We start from the raw sequence: 22,248 nt of genomic DNA on the forward strand, positions 1-22,248 counted from the left end.
TGTACAGCCCCAGTGCAGGCAGGTGGGGAGAAGCAGCGTTTGCTCCCAGGGATGTGCAGCCTAAACAGCCGGGCAAAGCGGAGAGATAGGGAAATACCATGGGTTTACAGAACTGACGCCTATAAAACATCAGTGACTCACCCAAGGCTGTGGGAAGAGTTTTCCAAGGCAAGGAAGAGGATTTGATTTTAGAACAGAGCTTTAAGCAGGGCTGCCCCTGTCCTCGCTGGTCGCTGCCTTCCCTGCCCCGTTACCTTTGTCATTTCCTGAATGTTTACTATTTATTTATTTTGCTTGCTTCTCTTGGATGTTTAGAAATAGTAAGTTGCCCATCAGCAAGCAGTGATGGATCGTGCCTGGCAGGGATTTATCTCCTGGAAGGGGGACAGCAGAACGAGCACAGCCCCTGCCACCAGCATCCCTTACAATGACTTCTCCTCTGTTTTTCTGTCTTTCTGCATTTCCTGGAAGAAGGAAGATGATGTGAGGATTGAGGCATTTGAAGATGATTCTGAGGCTGAAGGCAGTGGAGGAGAGATGGACATCAAGGAGCTCAGAGCCAAGAAGCAAGCCCTGGCCAGGAAAGTAGCTGAGCAGCAGCGTCGTCAAGACAAGATTCAGGTAGGATGGGCTGTGTGGCTGCAGCGCCCAAGCTGGCTGAGGAGCTGCTTTCCTTTGGAACATGGGCTGATCCTGCCTCACTGTGCCGGTGATGCGCAGCCGTTTCCCTGCCATGCTTCAGGACCAGTGGCCTCTCGGGATGTCCCATAGCACGTTGGGCTTCCCGCATGTAGGTGCCCTGCGCCGCCTCTGTGAAACCCAGCAGCAAGCTTAGCTTTGGCCCTTTGGAAGGGCCAAATCGGTGTTGCTGTCCCCACCCAGGGTAAGATCTGCCCTCCCAGGCCCTGAGATGAATGTTTCGGGGGCTCCTGGGACTCTCGTGAAGCCAGACGCAGCGTCTCCATGGAGCTGCCAGCACACCCAGGAGCCCTGGCAGGGAAGTGCTTTAGCTGATGGCTGTAGTGCAGTGTGCCAGGCAGCGAGCTGTCCCCCTGCCTGGGGCAGAGGCTCCGTGGCAGCGAGGCTCGGTGAGAAAGCAGCTTTTCTGTGCAGCGGGGCACAGGCAGACGGGGGAGAGGGTGGGACGTGAACGGCAGAGTTCATGTGGGAGCCAGTGGCAGGAAAAATAGTCTGCGAACGGCTGCTGCAGCCAGAGCGCCGCTTGCAAAGCGTTGCCATCGTTATGGGGACAAACAGACGGGATACAGGTGATCCCGTCCTGGCCCTGGCCTGATCTGAGCGTGTTTCCCAGTGGGAGCTGGTGAAGTAAACTGGTTGGACTGGGAGCAGACGCCTGGCAGTGCACACTGTTGCTTTAAGAGCGGTCTCACATGCATGGCTGTTGGCTGCCTCGCCGCTCGCAACCCTTCTTCCTCCAGCCTCGCAGCCCAGATGAGGATTTCTCAGCAGAGGAAAAATTCTCCCTGGCTCCCCTCCCCCTCACCTCCGCCCTCTCTAATGCCCAGGGCCCTTCACTTCCATAATTCTTCATTTTCCAGCCTTGAACGTAAGCCAGACACATCTGTCTGGCCATATGCGTGAACTCTGCAGTGTGTGCCGAGGTGGTTGTAAAACAGGGCTGCTGAAGGCCCTACTGGGAGAGCGTGCACATGTGTACCCTCCGGCTACTGGCGCCGGGCCCAGAACCACTGCGCTTCGCTTTTCCAAACCCACCCCAACCTTTCAGATTTCGCCTTTTTTCTTTTTCATTTGAATGTGGAGCAATTCATATCAAGGAGAAGGTAGAAGTTGTGCCGGGAGGGAGGGGCCGCCCCCGCAAGCGAGTCCATTATTGTTGGCAGGTACCTGGGTCACATTAATACAAGGAGGAAGAAAGCAGCAGCGAACGAGTGAGAGATTGGAGAGATGGGCTGTAAATTAAAGCGGCCTGAAGCCTTCCAGCCTCCCAGGGTTGTTAAGCGGGAGGTGTAAGTAAATTCCCCACTTCCCACTGCCTTGTACAGACACAGCAAACAGGAACTGCACATGTTCGGGGAGGGCAGCGTACAGCAGATCCCGGCCCCGGCGACTAGCCCAGCTGCAGCAGGGCCCCCTGGGATGGCCGCTGCCCATTCTGCAGGGAGAGTGGGGGCTGCCTGATGTTGTCAGGGGCTTTCTCCCCCCGGCATGCTCCTCCCTTCCTCCCCAGCCGTGCTGGGGCCGATGCTTGCAGGCGGAGAGAGGTCAAAACGAGGGTGTGGGCAGCTTCAGGGGCTGCACAGCTGAGAGCTGAGGTGCAGTTGGAGTCTGAAGGCGCGGGGTGGAGGAGAGGTCCTTGGGGCTTCGGTAAAGTCATCCAGCCCATAGCTAGCTGGGAACAGCCCGGAGCAGAACATGTGTGCTTGCCCTGGTCCTCTCCCTGCCCTGGTACTGACCACGCGGCCGGAGACGGAGGAGCGGAGGAGCTGGGGTGGAAAGCGCTGCCTGGGGAGGCCAGGTTGGAGCCAGCTCAGCCTCCACCCCCTCCGCTGTCCCTCTCTTGGCCTGTGGTCCTTGACCTTTCTGATCTTCTCGAGAGATTTTGTGTTTCCTGGGACCTGGGGATCTTCTGCCTTCCCTGTTAAAGCCCATTTCTCTTGTTCACTGCTCACCCACGGAGTTCACGCATCGGCTGCCCTCCGAGTTCCCCTTTCACTATCCCGGGAACAAGCCACAGCTCCACATATTCATCCAAGTCCAGCAGATGCAGCTCCTGTCTCAGCATGGCCACTATCTCCCCATCTTTGCCATGCTCCCTGCCTCTTGCAGCCCAGTTTGGCGGCTGATGGAGATCATCCACCCGATGCTTGTCCCCAGGTTCACTGCTGCTGCTCTACCTGCCCTGCATCAGCTGGCAGGACAGCCCTGCAGGTCCTTGTTGTAGCTCCCAACCACAATCCATGCTGGGGTCACATTTACACGTCGAGGGGGATTTGGGCTTCACCGCGCTCCTTCGTAGGATGGCGGCTCGAGCTGCCGGCGAAGTACAGGTCCAGGCAGGGTAAATGGCAAGCAGGGGTGGCCCTCGGCCAGCACCAGCTGCAGAGGGAACAGGAGAGCTCAGGTCTGTTCTCCTACACGAGCTTGGACCCCAAAACCATCACTCTGAGAGGGGGCACATAGGCCAGAGCGGGGTTAGGTCATAGCCTCTTGTGTCCCTGGGCAGCCCTGGTTGCGAGGAAGCTGTCCTTTGCTACCTGGCCCTGGGTTATGAATTGGCTGCTGCTCCCTGGCTCTGCTGCCAGCCTGCCTCTGCCCTCACCGCTTGCCCAGGCTGGGACGGAGCTGCCAGCCAGCCCCGTGTCACAGGCTGGCGACAGCAGCGATGCGTCGGGGTGAGGTGAAAGACCAGGCACATACCTGGGCGCTGCCCAGGTATTTGGAGGGGTGAGAGACCAGGCAGGCAAGTGGGCAAGAGGAGGTGGCAGTGGCGCTGCCGGGGCAGGCAGCGTTCTCCGGCAGGGCCGTGTCCCCAGCCAGCACCGGGTCCTGCCGCGCGCTCCCAGCCGCCCCCGCTGCTTGGCCAGGCCCTTGGTCCATGCTGTTCAGCGTCCCCTGTCCTTTGTGCCGCCGCTGTGCGCTGGGAGCGGTCGAGTTTCCTGACCGGTTGAAAACATCCCACCTGAAACATAACAGGCTCTTCCTCTGGATGCTGCTATTGTTTTGCTCAGCATTACAGAAGCAGCTTAACCGGGGCGGCCAATTATGACATGTCTTCCCAAAATAGCCGCTCTCCTGTCCCTTCTGAGCCCACGGAACGGCCGCCCCCTTAAGATGCAGCCGCTCCTTTGTGGCGGTAGTGTGAGTAAGTGGCTAAATATAGCCGTATCCCATTCACGCTCTCCTCGGCGCGCAGGAACAATGCCGCGGGTGCACACGCGCCGACACGCACCTGCCTGGGAGCGGGTGCCTGCTGGCTGCGGAAGACGCACACCCACCCACGGCGGCTCCGCCACGGCGGCGGCCCCGGTTTGCTACCAGGCACGGGGCACGTTTACTCCTGAGGAAGACGCTGGAGACGAACCTTAGGAGGAGGAAGCCCTCGAGCGGAGACTAGAGAGGCATTGTTCTCGGCCCTGGAAAATCCGCCTCCGATCCCCGCAGAGCACGCGGGGCTGGAAGGGGCAGCGGCGCTGGGTTTCCCCGCGGTTGGAGAGTGGGTCAGGGCAGGAGAGGCGGTGGCAGGATGGTAACGGCCCATCCGTCCTGGCAGAGTGGCGTGATCCCGTACGACCCGTCCCGAAGGCAGCGGGGCACCCGTCTCTGCCGAACTTCGGCTCCAGGCCTCTCCGCCAGCCCGGCACCACGGGCGGAGGAGCTCTGGGGTCTGTGTGCGGGACCCCAGGGGTCGACGTGGAGCCTCTTCCTATTCTGTGCTTGCGGTGGAGACCCTCAGGTCTCCCCCCGACACTCTGCAGAAAGTACCACCCGGTGGCCTGGCTCTCTGGGCACTGGTCCCCTTGTCCACACTGGAAGCCCTCAGCCCGGACATCGGTTTCCGGGGAATCCTCCAGGTGATCCCAGCTGATGGATGAGCTGGGAATTTGGGACTGTGTGCGCAGGAGTGTCTGATCTCAGTGCTGCCACCAGCTGGGGCAGCCGGGGGAGCCACCTCTGGCTCTGGCCCAGCTCCTGGGAGAAGCCCCCATGGCCGGAGCAGCAGGACGGGCAGGGGGCTGCGGGTGGGAGCAGCTCTGACGGCCGCACCGTGTGGATGCAGGAGGTGGGAGAAGGGGACCTGCCTGGCCCTGAGGGGGAGCAAGGAGCCCCCAGCCTCAGAGGTTCCCTGCCACGTCCAGCACTGCGGGGTCGCTCTGCCATCGAGCCGTGCAGTGTGTTTAACCCCAGTAAGATGAGGCTAAAATCCGACCGTCCTAAAGCACTTGGGCTGGGGCGAGGCTGTACATCTGCTGTTTTAACCAGGCTGCTCTCCCCAGGGTCTTCGCCAAACACCACCTCCCAGCAGGGCGTGCGGGCCACGGTCTCCCTGTCCTCACATCGGGGAAACTGAGGCACAATGGGACCGGCAGCTCGTTTCTGGCACTGGTGGCGGCACAGAAGCTGGGCCCCAGACGCCAGCATCCCGATCTACATCCCCGCGCTCTCCTTCCTCCCCACGGGACCATGCCCCACGGGCCGGCAGAAGGGTTAATGCGGCTCTTGCCTCCCCTGTTCCCCACACATGGGCTCCCTTTCATCTCTGGCACAGGGCCAGCCAGCGTCCGCATGAATCACAGGCCACTCCTCTCCCCCCAAAACCCCTTGGCCGGAGGCTTCTGCAGCCTTTTACTCACACAAACAAAAATAAATCTCGCTGCCGGCCTCTGAACTCTGCAAAGGCGAGTTTCCCTCTGGCTCCCCGAGCGGCCCGGAGCTGTGCGCGGGGACTTGGCACGCTCCCCGCCGACCTCGCTCTTTCACTCCCGGCGCATCCTGTGTCCTTCTCTCACCGGGCGGCCCGGCGAGCGGAATGGGACGTGACGGCCGGCACAGGCATTGCTCGCGGCTGCCAGGAATCGGCCGGGTACGGCCTGCAAAAGCCGCCAGGGCAAATGCCACACACGAGGGTACTGCCCCCCACTGCTGTCACCCCCGTGCCTCTGGCCGGACGGGTAGGTGAGCTCCCCGCTCGCACCATGCTCGCAAGGTTGCCTGCATGGGCCGGGGCGAGTCCTGGGGTCGGGGAGCCATGCTGGGATGCAGGCGGAGGTCCCCTCCTGCCACCAGCCCTTGCTTGCGTAGGACTGTCGTCGCCCATCGGATGCCACATGGTTTTGACCCCCCTGCAAGTTCGAGGCCATCGACCTCTTTGGCCGCCGCACAAGGGACATGCCGCTTCACTCTGGGTCTCTGCGTTGGCCGAGGGGGCCCTTCTCCATCTCCCTATAGCAGGTGGAGCTCAGCAGGGCTTGGTGCCTCCCGGGGACAAGCGTCTCCCCCTGCACCCCCAAACCCTGGGGAGAAACCCCACCTGCCGCCTTCACGGTGAGGAGGCAGCGGCAGCGGCATGCCAGAATTGCCAACACAAGGTTCCTGTGCCACCAGGGAGTGCCAACACTTCCCTGGGTGAAGGCAGAGCACAGACAGGGATGGCACCTGGCATGTGGCTGGTCATGGCAGCATCTGTACTGGGACGCTGGTGCCATTGTAGCTGCCCCTGCCTGATGAGGGAGGCATACCCTCCCGCTGTCATGCCACCTCAGTGCTGCCATGCAGCAGAGGGGACCTGGCACGCTCCCCGCTCTTCCCGTCGCCCCTCGGGGTCGATGGGAGCTGCGGCCCCAGGACCGGTGCTGCCAGAAGGAGGGTGAGAGGCACGTGGTGAGGTTATGGTTGCTGCCTTGCCTGGAGACACTTGTGGGAGGTAGCAGCGTCAAGTCGCCTTGATTTAAAGCCAGATGACAACACTTGGAAATGGATTAAAAACCACTTCTTTCCATGGCCACCGCTGGCCCGTGCAGCTCGTTGTTCCAGGGTGCCTCCGAGGCTTTGGCATGACTGTGGGAGGGTTCGGATCCTCACCCCGGGCAGGGGAAGCTCCCCGTAACGTTGGGCAGAACAGGGTCGGCGGTCGCCTCCTGTCCCCGCGGTGCGTCTTGTGGGTGCGAGCTCGCTGTCGTAAGGTTTTGCATGGGGGATGTGTTCCACAGCAGTGCTGTTGTGCTCCATGGGTGACCGGTTCCTATTAGAGGCAACAAACATCAGCGAGTCCAGGGAAGCTATTTTTAAGCAGAGGAAGCACTAGAATAGCATCCTGAGTTTTTTAAGCCTGTGACTTACTAAAGAGCCCAAGTCCTTCGATAGCATCGAAAGTAATATGTGAGCTCTTGGGCCCCATTTTGGCAGCTGGCATTATCCAGAGATCCAGGTGCAACCCTGCAGTGTTGCTAGTAAGACCCAGCAGACCCTTCCCACATAGGTGTGAGCACCTCTGGTCTCCAGTGGGTGCAAAGGGCTCAGCCAACGACAGTGCTGTGGGTTTCCAGGGCTGGAACCCACCTGGTTTCCCAGCTGGATGGAGTCAGAAAAGGCAAGGCATGTGCTGGAACTGGTGAGATAGTGAGCGAGCCACTCAGCCAAGCATTCCCACCCCACAGACCTCCCCTTCTGCTGCCTGCTTGGGGTCCCTGTGTTAGGATGCAGTTGGCAGGACTTGTGTGTCCCAAACTGGTTCTTTTTGGCTGTTGTCACCTTGATTTTTTTCCATCTGGAGTCCCAGAACCCGCTTCCTCCGGTCCTTTTCTGCCCTCTGTTTTGTATTGGGGTCGGTCTTTTGGCACCAGTGCAGATAGTCCTGGCAACTGCCAGTCCCGTAAATGGGACAATTCCCAAAACACTTCCATTTTCAAGGCTGGTCTCAGTTGTTCTCCCCAGAGCCTGGACAGGACTGTTCTCCTAGGAGAGTGCTCTCTCGGAGACTTTCACCATCCCACTCACGTGTGTGCCGTGGACCTGCAAGAGTTGGTGTTTGAGGTGTGCTGGTGGGACGGATGCAGCCTCCTGCCAGTCTCCTTCACACCCTGCCCTTGCTGTGGGAGGTGTGCGTGCCAGCCAGGCTTATCTCCTGCTCTCAGGGTCCACAGGTCGTCGGGCTGACGTCCTACTTACTCATCATATGTCCTTCTCCTCCAGGCCGTGCTGAAAGATCAGAGTCAAATGAGGCAGATGGAGCTGGAGATCAGACCTGTCTTCCTGGTCCCGGACACCAACGGTTTCATCGACCACCTCAGCAGCTTGATAACGCTGCTGGACTGCAGGAAGTTCATCCTGGTGGTGCCCCTGATCGGTGAGTCGGGCCAGTGCTATGGCGGGGACTTCCCCTCCCCACCAGCGCGGGCTGTCCCTCCATACCGGCTCCCTCTCTCCATGCCCCACGTGCCCGCAGTGCCTGTGTGGTCTGGAGCCGGTTGGCTCATGCCGTGGGGCTGGCCTCTGTCCTGCTCTGTCTCGTTCCAGACACGGCTGGCGTTCCTTCGGCCCGTGTCGCCCTTCTCCCTTCCTACCAGCTTTCTGCCCGCGGTGCGCAGCAAACTCCTGTCCTCTTGGTGCATTTGGGGGTGCCAGGGGCTGGGAGAGGCAGGCGGGTGTTAAATGGGATTTGGAGGGAATTTTGGAGGGAGCAAGGAGGAGGAATTGTTAAACAATCAGAGCAGATAGCTTATCCCAGCTGAGCTGGGGCTTAGGCAGCCTGAGCAAATGGCCGGCCTGTGTCCCAGCGTCTCAGAGCTGCTCAAGCCCAGCCCTTCTTTTTATCCTTATAAAGCTCGCAGTAAAACAGCAAGCTGGTTCCCGTTATTGGTAAACACTCACCCTGGCAGATAACGGCTGTGCTGCTGGGTGGTCTCCCAGGGTGGCGGGAGGATTTGGTTAGATGCCTTTGCTCTGATTGTTTGATCGCGCTCTGGGCTAGAGGTAGCGTTCCTCCGGCCAGTGTCACTCCGGCGCCCAGCACGTCCCAGTGCCAACCTGGCTTTCAGAGGATCCCCAAGGGCAGCAGGAGAGGCCAGGGCAGGAGCGGGGCCAAGCCTCGCAGAGCCCACACGCTGCCCCATCCCAGTCGCAGCCCTGGGAGGCCGGGGGCCAGCTCTGCCCCGTGGGCATCTCCAGCATCCAGGCAGTGAGGTGTACGCTCGTGGCGATCTCCCGGCCTGTGGCACACAGGGCTGCCTGCCCTCCAAGCCGTTATGGGGCTTCCTTCTCAACCCCTGGTGTCCGGCAGACAGCTCTGCCTGCCCCAGAGCCAACATCCAGCTGCCGCCCTTCCCAGCGGGGTCAACAGCCTGGCTCAGGAGGGATTCCTGGGGTTGGGGATGGGACCCCTGGGTGGGGGGAAGCAGGGGCTGGCCAACTGCCCAGCTCAGCACGGAAGCTGCCAAGGAGCTCCGTGGCTTGGCACTGCAGTGCCAGGGCTTTGTGTGGAAGCGAAGGAAAGGAAGCGGCAGCACCGGCAGAGCCTAGGCAGCCCTTGGGGCTGTGGAGCGTTAATACCTGAGAGAGCTGGGACCTGCCCTGGAGCCATTGCCCTGCCTCCTGGTGCACTCCTGTGGTTGGTGCGAGGCTTCTCCATCCAAACCCCAGCCAGGGGCAGCCGTTACAGGAGAGCTGAAAAACCTGGTCCTGTCCTTGTCCAAGATGCTGCTGCCCTCAACCTGCAAAAGGAGCCTGGCCTGGCCTGCCCTACCACAGGCAGGAGGAGCAGCAGCGACCGAGCACCTTCAGTGCTCTCCTGTCCTGCTGCCTCCCTGCACAGCCCATCGTAGTGGGGAACAGAGTAACTCATCTCCCACTGCCTGCCACGAGCCTTCCCTGCCGCTGCTGAAGCACCCTGAAGCCAGCAACTCCCTGTCCACTCCGGGACAGTGGTCAAATTCCCCATCATCCCCGGGAAAGCCATCAGTGCTGAGACCCAGGTGCGAGCAGGAGGAACCCATCCCACGGGGTAAGCCGGGGGCCCGTGGCTGCTGGGGGCAGAGCCCTTGATGCCGTGCCCCATCACCAGCCCAGAGATAATGCGCGGTGCCCTTCCCCCAGCACGGGGCACTCCTCCCCGCTTTTCCTGGGGATGCAGCAAGGGGTTAAGCACGCGGCTTCGACTTGGGTTTGTTTCTCTTGCTCTTTAACCTGCTCCGTGCTCCTTGAGGCTGACCCCGCCATGGAGAAGCCAGGCCTGGTGCAGAAGCACAAACAAGCCTCCCCTTTGAAGCCTGTTTAGCTTGGAAGCAGGAAGGCGGATTTCGGGAGGGAATACCAGCTTTTCCTGTTTGATGTTCCGTTCTTGCACGGCTCCCCCCACCCCGGGCCCAGCCGTGCATTGTGTGGAAATGGCAGCATCAGGTCAGTAGCAAGAAGAGTCGCCGGCCAGCGAAGAGCAAAGCAGCTCCATGCAGCTTTAATTTGAATACCCAGACAGTGAGTGCCAGTCTCACCATGGAACAGAGCGATCACGCAGGCTCCCCGGGCAGTGATTCACAGCACTGGGGAGAGGCCTCAGACCCCGAGCTCTCTCCCCGAACCCCCAAGGAATGCATAGTTCCCACTTGAACTCAGGACTTGGCTCTAGGCTCGGAAACAATCTTCAGAAATGAAGCCATGGCTAAAACACACACTGTGCGCACAGAGGCTCCCTCGCGCACACGTGCACACCAGCTCTCTCGCGCGCCCGGCCTCGCGCACACGCAGCCCCGTATACGATCGCAGGCAAGGCAGGACGCTCGTGCGCACATCTGGCCGCACGCTTGTGTGCCCGGCCTCGCCGCTAGCCGCCTCGGCGGCACCTTGCTCACACGCACGCGCGCTCCGCCACGGAGCGGCTCTTCCAGCAGCCCCGGAGCCAGAGGGTGGGTCCCTCCTGGAGCTCTGCTGGGGTCTCTCGGGCTTCTGCTGGGCTCGGGGGGCCGGAGCGGCTGGGGTTCCCGGCCACTTGGTAGCGGTACAGGAGGCTCTAAGGCTTGATGGGCTCCGGTGAAGGCGAATGGGCTGGGAATCTGCCTGATCCCAGGCTGAGGCTCGTCTCAAGCAGCATATGTCAGGACAGATGTGCAAACCCAGATGGGTGAGGTGTTGGAGAGAGCATGTCCCCTGCCGGGAGCCTGGGACAGCGGCTTCAGGTGGGAAAACGGGGCCAGGATTTGTGCGGGAAACAGTGCCAGAGTGGGAACTACCTGCTCCCGCACGTGACCCTGTTCCCACTTCCAGCCCTGCAGCGGGAGGGCAGCAGCTTTCTGTGTCTGAAAGTAAGTACAGGGAGCCGAGAGGTGCAGAGCCAGGCGGCGCGATGCGCAGCAGGAGGCATGGTGCTGCTGGCCATCGCTGTGCTCGGAGGCGGAGGAGCGGGCCGCAGGAGGCCGTGGTTTTCCAACACCCTCGGGCACACACGGAAGTGCCGTTGGTCGTGACGCGGGACCGTGGGGTGGGGGGGCACAGTGATGCTCCCAGGGTTTCGCAGAGCAGAGCAGGGTGCCCTTAGGGAGTGTTAACCCACGCTGCAGGGGCGAGGTGCCTGCGCTCCCGGGGCCGAGCCAGGTGACCCATGGAGGTGGAAGGCAGCAAAGCTTTTCCAGACCCGCAGCCAAGTCCAGGAGCCCAGGGACGCTGCGGCAGCTGAACCCAGATTTCCTGAGCCAGCTCCCAGTGCCCCGGCCCTGAGGCCTTGGCAACTTGCGTGCTCCAGCAGCAGGTCACGGGAGCACCTTGTCCCATAGTAACTGTACCTCCTCTTCCTGTTTGAAGTGATAAACGAGCTGGATGGCCTGGCCAAGGGCCCAGAGATGGAGCACCGGGCTGCAGGCTATGCCCGCCAAGTGCAGGAGAGAGCCAGGAAGTCCATCGAATTCCTGGAGGAGCGATTTGAGAGCCGGGACAACTGCTTGAGGGCTCTGACCAGCCGAGGCAATGAACTGGAGTCCATCTCCTTCCGCAGCGAAGACACCACTGGCCAGCAGGTAAGGGGCATCTCGGACATGGAGGCAGTGCTGCCGAGGGCTGGAGGCTCTTTGCCACCAACTCCTTGTGGGAAACCAAAGACCCTGGGTCCGTGAGCTCTGGGCAGGGGGTAGCTCTGTCCCCACCTTTGCAGGCGGCTGAGTAGGTTCCTGCAGGCTGTGTCTGTTTTGGCTCAGAGCAGCCCTGCTGTCCGCTGCGTCTCGAGGCAATGCAGAAGTCGGGGTGGTGGGATTGTAGGTTTTTTCCTGCCAAGGGTAACGTTGCCCTTTTCTTCCAGGGAAACAATGACGACCTGATTTTGTCCTGCTGCCTCCACTATTGCAATGACAAGGCCAAGGATTTCATGCCCTCCAACAAAGGTAGAACATCCTCACATCCTCTTTGTCCCTTCTCTGTTGCATTCCACGGACTCTTCTTGTTTCTCTTTCACGGCCCTTGGAGCCGATCTCTCCCGCATTTTGCCTCTTTCAACACCAAGGTGCCACCTCCTGCCTCCGGTCAGCCCCAGGCTGTGGCCCTCCCACCGCGTTGCCAAATGTGCACCTCACTGTGCTTTGAGGATGCCCCAGCCTGTGAGAAGCCCATCATAAACGTCCACAGAGCCATTTTGTGGTGCTGGCTGCGGTGAGGAAGGGCCAGAAAGAGCCTTCTCCCTGCGAGCCCTGGTGCCCCCTGTCCAGGGCCCTTTTCCCTCCCAATGCCTAGTTGGTATCGGCCACGCATGCTGGGACCAGACAGCCCCCAGGCTGTTGCCAGGGCAGTGGGGATGGAAATCACATCAGCAGCTGCCCAAGAAATCAACCCGCATTTGTCAGTGCGAATTCTTAGCAGCTTAACTTGTCAGATTCACAGAGAAACCGTCACCAAATGTTTATGTGCAAATGATGCTGAATTTTGAAATCATGTGGATTATGGGGAATGGGGCCTGACAAGCTGACAGCCTCTGGTTTGTAACAAGGAGGCGCGTCACCAGCGCGGAGCAAAGGATGTTTATTGTTACACATTTCTTAAAGTGTCCGCACAAAACCTCCCGATCCCGCTTTCGGCAGCCCTCAGCCCCGGGCCTGCCCTCCCGCCGAGCCCCCGCTCCCCTTCCACCCGGCACGGGCCAGCCGGGGTGCTCGCCTCGCCATCCTCAGCCCGACACCGTGACCGTAGCCCACGTTCCTGGCCACCCTCCCCTTCCCCTCGTCCTGCTGCTCCCCGCGCAGCCAATCTGGGCCCATGTTGGGCTCCCATAAACTCTGTTTTTTCCATTCCCGTCCTGGCTCGGAGGCACTGTGTTTCCTGTGCTCATAGGAACAGTACTCTGGTCACAGGACCCAGCTGCTTACACATACCCCATATGCTTCCCCTGCTTTGCACACACGTAAGCGTGGCTCCCACATCCCAGCCCGGCGCCTTGCGTGCGGGGCAGCTCATCCATCTGGGGGCAAGATCCCTTCGGTTATTTCTCAGGCTTCAACTCTCTCTGGCTGTCTGAGCCCCAGCCAGAAACGCCTCGGTGTCAGTGGCAACTCCAAAAAACTTCGCAAAAAATAAGGGGTGGTTTTAGATCTTATAATGAGATCACCAGAATAATAGCACCAGCTTCCTGCTGGAGCCAGGGTCGCGGGCTGTCTTCCTGGCCAGGGTCAGGCAGAGGGACCTCCTTTTCCCTGCCTGCGGCACACTGCACCACCCCATGCGGGCAGCGGGCAGCCTGGGGCCCTGGTGCTGCTCAACGGCCTTCCCGACCCCAGGGCTGCGGGCAGAGATCACAAATCATCCCCCAGCCAGTGCAGGGTGGGGAGAAGGCGGCCTTCGAGATGAAGTGCTGTCTCCGAGCCACACCAGGAAGCCTTGGTGGGGAGCGGGGAGCTGGGGGGGGGGGCACAACATGGGGAAGGCACAGTGTGGGGCGGGTGCAAGGGCTGGGGCAGAGCGGGGATGTCTGAGCTTCACGCTGCTCTCTGTCACTGCAGATGATCCCATCCGTTTGCTCAGGGAAGTGGTTTTGCTGACGGACGACCGGAACCTGCGAGTCAAAGCGCTGACCCGCAACGTGCCAGTGCGGGACATCCCCACCTTCCTCAAGTGGGCCCAGGAGGGCTGAGGGGGCCGAGCGGGGCCAACAGCCCCTGAGCTAGTCACGCAGCCTGTTACGGTGGGAGACCGGCTTCAGCGGCAGCCCTCACCACACGCCGCCACCGCCTTCCAGCCCACCACGAACAATAAACGCCACGTCTTCAACCCACCCCAGAATGGCCGTGCTGCGAAGGGCCCCCCCCTGAGGGCAGACCAGCTGGGAAGGTCATTGCTGTGGATGGTTCACGTGGAGGCTGGGCCGTTGAGGGTCCCACCAGCCTTTGGGCAGTGCCAGAGCGGAGCTGGTGAGCCCCGCTGGCTAGGGAAGCTTTGGGTGAGCCCGTGCCAGATCGCCAGCCTTTTGCTTGGTTTGCTTGGTTGCAGAGAGCTCGAGTCACGAGTCGGTGGCTCTTCGGGTTTGTAGGCTGCGTAGGGCAGAGTCCGGGGACACGCCAGCGCAGACTTTGGGATTGCATAGTCTAGCTCGTGCCCCTCGAAGAGGCTGTGGACTTCAAGGGCAGGTTCCCTCCTGCCCCAGCCGGTTCTTCCTGCATGGCCCAGGCAGCCCCAGGCCTCTGGCCCCTTCCCCACCCCATGCCCATCTCACGCCGGGGGTGCTGCTTGTGGAGGCGCTTGTCTTCTCCCTGGTGCAGGGTTTGCTTGTTGAGTTTCATTTCAGACTTCAGTATAAGTTAGTTTTCAGGTGTGTGCCCTGCCTGCTTTGCTGGGGCAGGGGGGCGAGGCTTTAAATACCCCCCAGTCCCCCCACAGCTGCTTTCTGTCCTGCTCCCCTGCCCACCCCAGCCATTACCTGCCCCTTCCCTCCTTCCCCAAACCCCTTAGTCCCACCCTGCTACCTTTAGACATGTTTTTGATCTAAGACTCAGCGTGAGGCAAAAAAATTCTCCCAAGGACCCCAGGACTGGCTGTCCCACAGGTCCCGTGTGTCCTCATATTGCCACGGGCTCCTGTTGCATGTGGGATCCGGCTTCTGCCCATGGCTGCAGGGCCAGGCAGGGCTGGAGGGAGCCAGGGCAGCACCCAGCCTCCCCCCACTGCTTGCCCAGCTGGGAGAGTCCCCTCTTGAGTTGCCCCTTCACCGTAGAGGGAGCCACGAAGGGACCCCGCCGCCTTGTCACTGGGTCATACTGCACCGGGAGCCGGTGCAGGGTTGGGGTGTTGCTGAGCCCCCCCCCCCCCGCCATGACATTGCCCCATCAGCGAGCGTCCCATCCCCGGCCCAGTTAGACGCTAGATACAGAAGCTAAGAGGGAGCATTAACCCGTGAACCAGAGCCCCTGGAGCTCTGTCAAGTCCCAGTCCCATGAGCAGAGGGTGGGAGTGACCCCGAGGCCATCCCCGATCCCTGCTGGGGCACCGCGGCCGTGGGAGGGAAGCGTCAAAGGTGGCAGAGGAAGCGGTAGGATGGAGCCCAGCATTTTCCTTTCCTGCGTGGGTGGCTTGGACCCGGTGTCTGCATCAGGAAGCCCGATGTTACCCCCGCGCCAGCTGCCCGGCCTCACAGCGAGGACCAACGCTGGGGTCCGAGCCTCAGCAGCACCCGGCTGCGGTGGGGCTGCACGGCACAGCGACAGACATGGGCAGGGGTTGTGCTCGCTAACCTGTGCCATACAAATGCCCCAGCCTTGGGACACTGTGCAAGAGCGGCTGCTGGCAAAGGAAGGTCTGTGCTGTGGGACAGAGCCTGTTGGACAGAGACTTTGGGGCACCCACGCCTGCTGGAGGGTGCATGGAGCCGTCACCGTGGCTGAGCCCACCCAGGGCCACGGCACACACAGCGCCCACGGCCCGGTTCGGTGCCCACAGCCGCGTGAAGCACCGCGCTGGCTGTAAGCAGCACGTAGACTTTGCCTTCTCCTCCACACCGGGTGTGTTTAAATATTTGTTTTTCTAACAGAGCTGCCCCCAGGGCTGCTTTGCAAGGCCCTTCCCGGGGTACCAGCTCGGAGGGACCTGCGGCTCTGCCGGACGCCAACCCCTCGCACCGTGCCACAGGCTCGGCCGTGGGACAGAGGTCTTGCTGCCACCGGACCAGCTGGCACGACGACGAGCAGAGCGGGGTCTCGCTGGCTTGAGTGCCCCGTGCTTGGGGCCATCTGTACCAGGCTGCTGCCCCAAGCCCCCACAAGGAGCCCATCTCTCGGGGAGGCAGCTGCATTCGGGCTATTTTGTTAAGATGGTTTTAATAATTTTTAGTATTAAACACTTGTCTGTGCAGCGTGTTGTTTCATTTGCCGTTGGCAGGCAAGTTGCTGTCGGGGTTGGGGGAGAGGTGGGCGCGGGGGGCACCGGGGAGGGACGGCAGCGGGACGCATCTGTGCTTGCAAGGACGACGGCGGCTCTGTCCCCCCCTGCAGCTGCCCCCCGCTAACCAAGGGGACTCCGGGCAAACCAGACACACAGCAAAGCCCCTCGCCTCCTCTCCCTGCAGCTCCGCACCCCAGGTCATGTTCCGCCCCCCCCCTCGGCGCAGCCTTCACCCCTCAGGGTCACCTCTCAGCACCGACCCCGCACAGCCAGGCCCGCCCCCAGAGAAGGACGCAAGGCCACGCATATTAATGTCACTTTATTGCTCATTCGGTTTCGACTATAGAAAAAAAAAAAAGGGGGTGGGGGGGGGCAAGGAGCCCGTGTACAAATCGGACGTGATACAGAGGGGGCCAGCGGCCCCGCTGGGTGCTGCCAGCTGTGCTTTGGGTGCTGCTGCTGCTGCCGCTGACCCCACGGCAGCTCTGGGGGGGTGCTGCCGGTCCTGGGGACCCCGGTGGGGTGGGGGGGACCCGGACAGCCCAGGGAAGGGGGGGGGGACACCTGGGCAGGAGCAGCCAGCTCAGGCTAAGGCACAGTGGCTGTGAGGTCGGGGACAGTCGCTGCTGGTGGCCGCCCCGGGGCCTCATGTGCAAAGGAGAGGAGGGGGCTTGGGGGGGGGGGGGAGAAGCTTCACATTAACCCCAGGCAGAGGGGTCAGGGCACAGGCCGGGGGGGGGGGGGTCCAGGCCCGGGGCGGGAGGGGGGGGCTTTGCCCACACCGAGCAGAAGGCAGAAAATGGGGTACGGTGGTGGCAGGGGGTGCCCCAACGGGGAAAGGGGGGGAGCTTGGCCCCAGGTCACCGCAGCCCAGCCTGGGGGCAGCTCCTCACCTCCCTCGGCTCTTTCCCCCCCCTCCCCGCAGCCCCTGCCCACCTCCCCATAGCTGACAAACCAGACCGCTTTGTCTTTGTCATGAACTCCCCGGCCCGGCCCAGCCGTGCTGGGGACGGGCATCTTTGGCAAAAAAAAAATTAAAAAAAATTCGAGGCCAGCGGCCACCCAAAGGGCAAAATCCCCGGGGTCCCTGGGCCCCCCCCCGGGCATCCCTGATGGCGAGGTGCCTGCTGGGGCAGGGCCCAGGGGCTCAGTCTGTGACAGGCCCTGCCCCACCTCCCGAAAACACGGGGGGGGGCCAGCGGCCGAGCCACCGGCTTCAGGCCAGGAGGTCAGTGCTTGCTCCGGGGCAAGGAGCATCGCCATTCCCTGCCCCCCCCCCCCCCCCCCCCCCCAGCCTCGGCACGGACCCGACCGCCGTCCCCCTGCCCCGCACCCGCTGCTCAGACCCCACCGTCCCCCTCCGTCAGTCTGTCCCCAAGCTCCCAGCGTGGCCCCAGTTGGAGCTGGGGGGGGAGGTTGGCCGGCACACACACACCCACACACACACCCCCCCCCCCAGCCCCAGCATGGCCACGCTCGCCGCTCCCGCTCAGGACGGCTGCCGGCAGCTCGGAAGCGTCGCTCCGGCCACGACGGACGAACTACTCACGGGCCGGCGGCGGTCGAGGCGGCACAGTCCGGGTCCCATCGTGGCAAGAGCCGAGCGTGGCGGGGTCCCGCTGAGGGGCCGGGGCGACGCAGGCATCTGCCGAGGGTGTCCCCTCGCCCCGGGGAGGGGGGGGGCAGCATTGGGGAACGGCCCTGAGGTAAGGAGCTGGCTCATGTCCTCCAAAGCCTCGGGGCGCAGCCCGGCCTCACAGCTTGTGCTTCGCTCCCGCCCCGGTGCCGGGGGAGGGGGGGGGGGGGGGCCGGCAGCCCCCCCCCACCAAGGCAAGGAGGGCCCACGCCACGAGGTCAGTCCCTGAATTATCATCAGCTTCTCCCGGGCAAGCCGGGGCGCTCGTCGCGGGACGCGCCGTCCAGCCGTCCCGGGGCAGCTCTCATGGGACCTTCCGCTACGAGCGAGTTCTCCGGGACCGTCGGCAGCGCGGGGGGACGAGCGCCCGCCGCCTGTCGTCCCCCGTCGTCCTCCCCCTCCCCCCGAGCTCCACGCGGGGCAGCGAGGGGAGCCCGGCGGCCCCCCCAGCCCCCCGGCCGGGCAGGCGCTAGGGGGGCGAGTATCGCTCTATGGTCCGGGCGGCCTCGGCGTGGAGGTGCGGAGCCTGCGCCAGCACCTCGGCCGCCTTGTCCTGGCTCAGCCCCAGGTGCTCGGCCGTGAACTTGGCCAGCGGGTAGAGGCTCTCCATGGCCTTGGGGTCGCTGAGGAAGTGCGAGGTGTGGGAGAGCAGCTCGGCCGCCTTCTCCTGCTTGAGCCCCAGCTGGTCGGCGGTGAGGCGGGCCATGGCGTAGACGCTGTCGGGGAAGTCCAGCTTGGCTTTGCCGTCGGGGCCGGCCGCGTGCATCTTCATGTGGCTGATGAGGTTGCGCTGCTGGGCAAACTTCCCGCCGCACACCTGGCACTCGTAGGGCTTCTCGCCCGAGTGGATGCGCATGTGCTCGGTCAGGCGGTACTGGCGGGTGAAGCGCATCCCGCAGGCGTCGCAGGCGAAGGGCTTGAGGCCGAGGTGGCTGCGCATGTGGCGGGTCATGGTGCCGCGTTGCGTGAACTTCTTGCCGCAGATGGTGCAGGGGTAGGGGCGCGTCAGCCAGTGCGTCTTCTCGTGCTGCCGCAGCGTAGCCGGGTCCTTGTAGGACTTGTCGCAGGAGGAGCAGCGGTAGGGCCGCAGGATGTCACCCAGCCCCGGGCCACCTTTGTCCAGGAAGGGCACAGCCTGCTCGGCCGCCGCCTTGTGATAGAGCTCCTCTTCGTTGTGGGCCTCCACGTGGGCGTTGAGCTGCTCGGAGCTGGGGAAGCCCTTGCCGCAAGGGATGCAGACGTACAGGTTGTCGCCCAGGCTCTCCGGCTCGTAGCCCAGGTGGTTGCAGTAGCGGTCCAGCGCGTCGCCGGGCGAGGGGCCCTCGCTGCTGCCCGTCTCCTCGCTCGTGCTGTTATCGGGCTCCAGGTCGTTGCTCTCCACGCTGGGGTAGCGGGGCTGCGGCGCCGCGGGCGGCGACTCGGCCTTTTCCTCCCGCTCCAGCTCCTTCTCCGCCTCGCCCTCGTCCAGGTAGGGGCCCAGGGGCTCGTGCTTCATCCAGCGGTACATCAGCTCGCGCCCGTCGGCGCGGGGCAGCGGGGGCTCGGCGCAGGGTGGCGTGCTGCGGAAGGGGTCGGGGGCGTGGGGGTGCCCCCCCGGCTCGCCGCCCGGCGGGGAGTCCTTGTAGGCGGCGGCGTGGCCGGCCAAGAGGCCGGCGCTGACGGGGGGGCTGTCGTGCCGCGGGGGCAGCGAGGGCTCGCGGGGCTCGCCGGGCAGCAGGCGGTCGGTGGGCAGGAGCTGGGCGGAGGGGCCGGTGGGGCTCTTCTTGGAGAGGTCGAGGCCGCAGGGCGGCGAGCAATGGCGCTCGGGCGGGCACAGCCCGTGGGGGTGCAGCGGGGCGCCCTGGGCGGCCGAGGCGTAGAGCTCCCCGCACTGCGTGTTGAGCGGCGCCGCCGGCTCCACGGGCGGCAAGTCCACGGGCCGCGGCGTCCCCGAGTAGCAGGCCTGGATGACCGGCGTGGCGGCGCGCAGTCCCCGGCCCAGCTTGTAGGGCGCGTAGCCCCCGCGCAGGTGGCAGTACTTGCCGCTGCGTTTCAGCTTCTTCTTGCAAAGGGCCACCAAGCCGGGGATCTGGAGGTAGCTGGCGGCGGCCAGCACGGCGCCCAGGCTCTGCTCGCCGCCCGGCTCGCACTCGCCCAGGCGGCCGGTGTAGATGAAGTCGAGGATGAGGCGAAAGATGCCGGGGCTCACCATCTCGTGGTCCAGGTTGAGCAGGTTGTCGTGCACCACCAGCGACTTGAGGTAGGCGCTGCTGGCCGCCAGGATGTTCTTGTGCGCGCGGAAGAGCGCGTTCTGCACCACGATGATCACGTCGCACAGGAAGCCCTTGGTGCGCTGCGTGTTCAGCTGCAGCAGCAGCTGCCGCGAGTGGCTCGGCACCTCCATGGCGTCCAGCATCCCGCTCCTCGCCCGCCGCCCTGCAACACACCGCCCCGTCAGCCACGCAACCGGCCCCGCGGAACCCCCCCCTGGGGCCCGGGCACTCGGCCCACGCGTGGGGGGCTCGACCCCACACGTCGGGGAGGGGGGGGGGCTCAGCCCACGCGTGAAGGGGTCGGGGCTGGGGGGGTGGGGGGGGCCGGTTCGGGGCTCAGCCCCCAGCCCCGTACGCCACCGCGTCCCGGCCGCTCTGCTCGGCCGCCTGGCCGGTGCCACCGTTTATATGGGGGCTCGCTTCTCGGCGGGCCGGGGGGGGGCGTGGGGGGGGTGAAAACCCCCGGAGGTTTTTGGAGAAAGTGACATCACCCGCCGCCGCCGCCGCCAGCGCCGCGCCCCGGCCCCGCCAGCGCCCCGGCACCCCCGCGCCCACCTGCCGGAGGATAAAGGGGAGGGGAGAGAACCGGGACCGGTGTCCCCCCCCCTACCCATCAGCTCCCCACACACACCCCGGGGCCGCCGCCCGCCGTTACCTGCCCAGAGCCGCTGCCCCGGCTCCCCGCGGCGCCTTCCCGGCTCTTATGAGTCCCGGTCCCGGGAGGCGGCCGGCCGTGCCCCCCCCCCCAGGCGCCCCCCGCCCCCGTTTCCTCTCCCCACACCCCCTCCCTGCGAGGTAAGCGGGGGGACAGCCCGGGGGGGGGGGGGAGCGGGACCTCCCCTCCCCGCCTCCGCTCCGGTACCGGTGTCCCCCCCCCAGGTGGGTAAAGCCAAGCGCCCGCGGAGCTGCTTTTTTGGGGTGGGTTTTTTTTTTTCCCCCTCTTTTTAAATCTTTTGGGGGTTTCCTCCGCCCCCCCCCGGTTCCCTCTTTACCTGGGCGCCCGGTGGCCTCCGCCAACCAGCCGAGGTCTCGGTGAACTCTCATGGCTCAGCCCCGGGGGGGCCGCCGCCGGTTGCTATTCCCCTCCACCCTCCTCCTCCTCTGCTGCTGCTGTTCCTCCATACCCCGCTCTCCCGGCCGGTCCTACGGAACGGGAGGAAGAGGAGGAGGAGGAGGAGGAAGAAGAAGAGCTGGAAGAAGCAGCAGCAGCGGTTCCTCGGGGTTCCCAACGCCGCCAGCTCGGAGGTGAAACCCGGGCTGCGAACTCCCCCTGACCCCGGCCTGAACTCCGAGCAGCGCCGCTGGCTGTTAAAGGGACGGCGGGAGGTTTTCCTCCTCCCATCCCCGGGCGGGGCACCCGACAAGCCGGGCCCCCCCCACCCCTTCATCCCGGTCTCCTCCTCCTTCTCCGAGTTCTTTTTTTTTTTTTTTTTGCCACCCACCCCCCCCCCGCCGGCCCCTAAGGGGGGGGGGGTCCATCCTCAGGACATCAGCCTTTGCCCGGAGTTACCGAGGGGGGGCCGGGAGCCCCGAAGGGGCTCCCGGCCCCCCCTCGGTAACTCCGGGCAGAAGCTTTTGTGCCCCCCCCCGTGCTCGGTACCGCTCGCACGGCGCCATCTAGTGGCTCCCGGTGACACCCCCCCCCCCCCCCCCCGCCCGTTACCGGAGGCGGCAGCTCCTCCCCGGGCGCAGGTGCGCGGTGGGGACCCGCCGGAGCGACCGGTGGGGAAGGTTAAAATGAAGGGGGTCTTGTTAAGGGATGGGTGCTGATAGACGCGGGGGGGGGGGGCACCCAGTGGGTGGGAGAGCTGTGCTATATGGGGGGGGACCCTAATGGGTGCAGGTGATGTGGGGAAGGGGTTTTTTTTTGGGGGGGGGGGCAGCCGGCCCTAATTTGTTGCTGGTGGGGGAGGGCTGAAAGAGGGGGGGTGCAGCCCTGGTGCCCAGGTGTGTGGCGGCGGCTCAGGGTGGGCTGGGGGCTTGTGGTGGTTTGGGAGGAGGAGGAGGAGGAGGAGGCAGCGCCACGTTTCTCCTCTCGCTTCATCCCTCCAGCTGCCCCCCCTTGTAAAGGCTGCTGGGTGGGGGGGTGTAGCTTGGGGTCCCCCCCTTGGCGCAGGGGGAGCCGCCTCTCGCTTCGCACTTTCGCTTCTCCTTTCTCACGGCCGCAGCCTCTTGCACAACCTCCTTGTACAGAAAAGCATCATGATGGGCACCTCCGGGCTAGCCGCTAATCCTGGGGGGGCCTGCTGCCCCCCCCACACCCGACCTGAGCAGGTCACCCCAAATGTTGGGCCATTCCTCCCGGTTGGGGTCACCTTGGATGCTCTTAGGGTTTCACCCCAGAACCCGGTGAGTGGGAGCCAGCGTGGGGTCCTGGGCAACTGGGGATGGTGGCCAGGACAGCGCTGCGGGGGTCCCGGCTGCCGTCCCCAGCCCCCGGGACAGGGTCTGCCCTACCCTGAATTTGGAGAAAAGAGGATGGGTGCTGGCAGGGAGGGTGCGTGGTGGTGGTAGCCGCGGCCCTCCCAGCTCAGCATCACTCAG

The 22,248-nt window shown here is 63.9% G+C and overlaps 2 protein-coding genes across 4 annotated transcripts in view; one reads left to right on the top strand and one right to left on the bottom strand.

Annotated features, from left to right (window-relative positions):
* Nucleotides 1-15,786, top strand: part of SMG6 (SMG6 nonsense mediated mRNA decay factor) — a 119,296-nt gene extending 103,510 nt beyond the window's left edge. For 2 of the 3 annotated variants that reach the window (XM_069791240.1, XM_069791238.1), the window contains exons 15-19: nt 472-621; nt 7,672-7,825; nt 11,269-11,480; nt 11,759-11,840; nt 13,446-15,786. In XM_069791240.1, the coding sequence (XP_069647341.1) occupies nt 472-621; nt 7,672-7,825; nt 11,269-11,480; nt 11,759-11,840; nt 13,446-13,576 (729 nt within the window). In that variant the 3' untranslated portion in view covers nt 13,577-15,786. The remainder of the gene's footprint in view (nt 1-471; nt 622-7,671; nt 7,826-11,268; nt 11,481-11,758; nt 11,841-13,445) is intronic. The other variant, XM_069791239.1, reaches the window with a different exon arrangement.
* Nucleotides 15,787-16,120: 334 nt separating this feature from the next.
* Nucleotides 16,121-21,114, bottom strand: HIC1 (HIC ZBTB transcriptional repressor 1). The gene is made up of 2 exons (XM_069791261.1): nt 20,697-21,114; nt 16,121-19,867 (listed from the first exon to the last, which is right to left on the bottom strand). Exons 1-2 carry the CDS (start codon nt 20,746-20,748, stop codon nt 17,922-17,924), a joined length of 1,998 nt encoding a protein of 665 aa, XP_069647362.1. The 5' UTR covers nt 20,749-21,114; the 3' UTR covers nt 16,121-17,921.
* Between the last annotated feature and the right edge of the window lie 1,134 nt (nt 21,115-22,248).

This window comes from Haliaeetus albicilla, chromosome 9, assembly GCF_947461875.1.
Source record: "Haliaeetus albicilla chromosome 9, bHalAlb1.1, whole genome shotgun sequence".
Taxonomy (NCBI): domain Eukaryota; kingdom Metazoa; phylum Chordata; class Aves; order Accipitriformes; family Accipitridae; genus Haliaeetus; species Haliaeetus albicilla.

Coding starts and splice junctions, on each gene's coding strand:
- HIC1 (XM_069791261.1), bottom strand. CDS start 20,748: ATGAGAGTTCACCGAGACCTCGGCTGGTTGGCGGAGGCCACCGGGCGC. Junction 19,868..20,696: donor GGAGGCCACCGGGCGCCCAG/GTAAAGAGGGAA, acceptor GGTGTGTTGCAG/GGCGGCGGGCGAGGAGCGGG.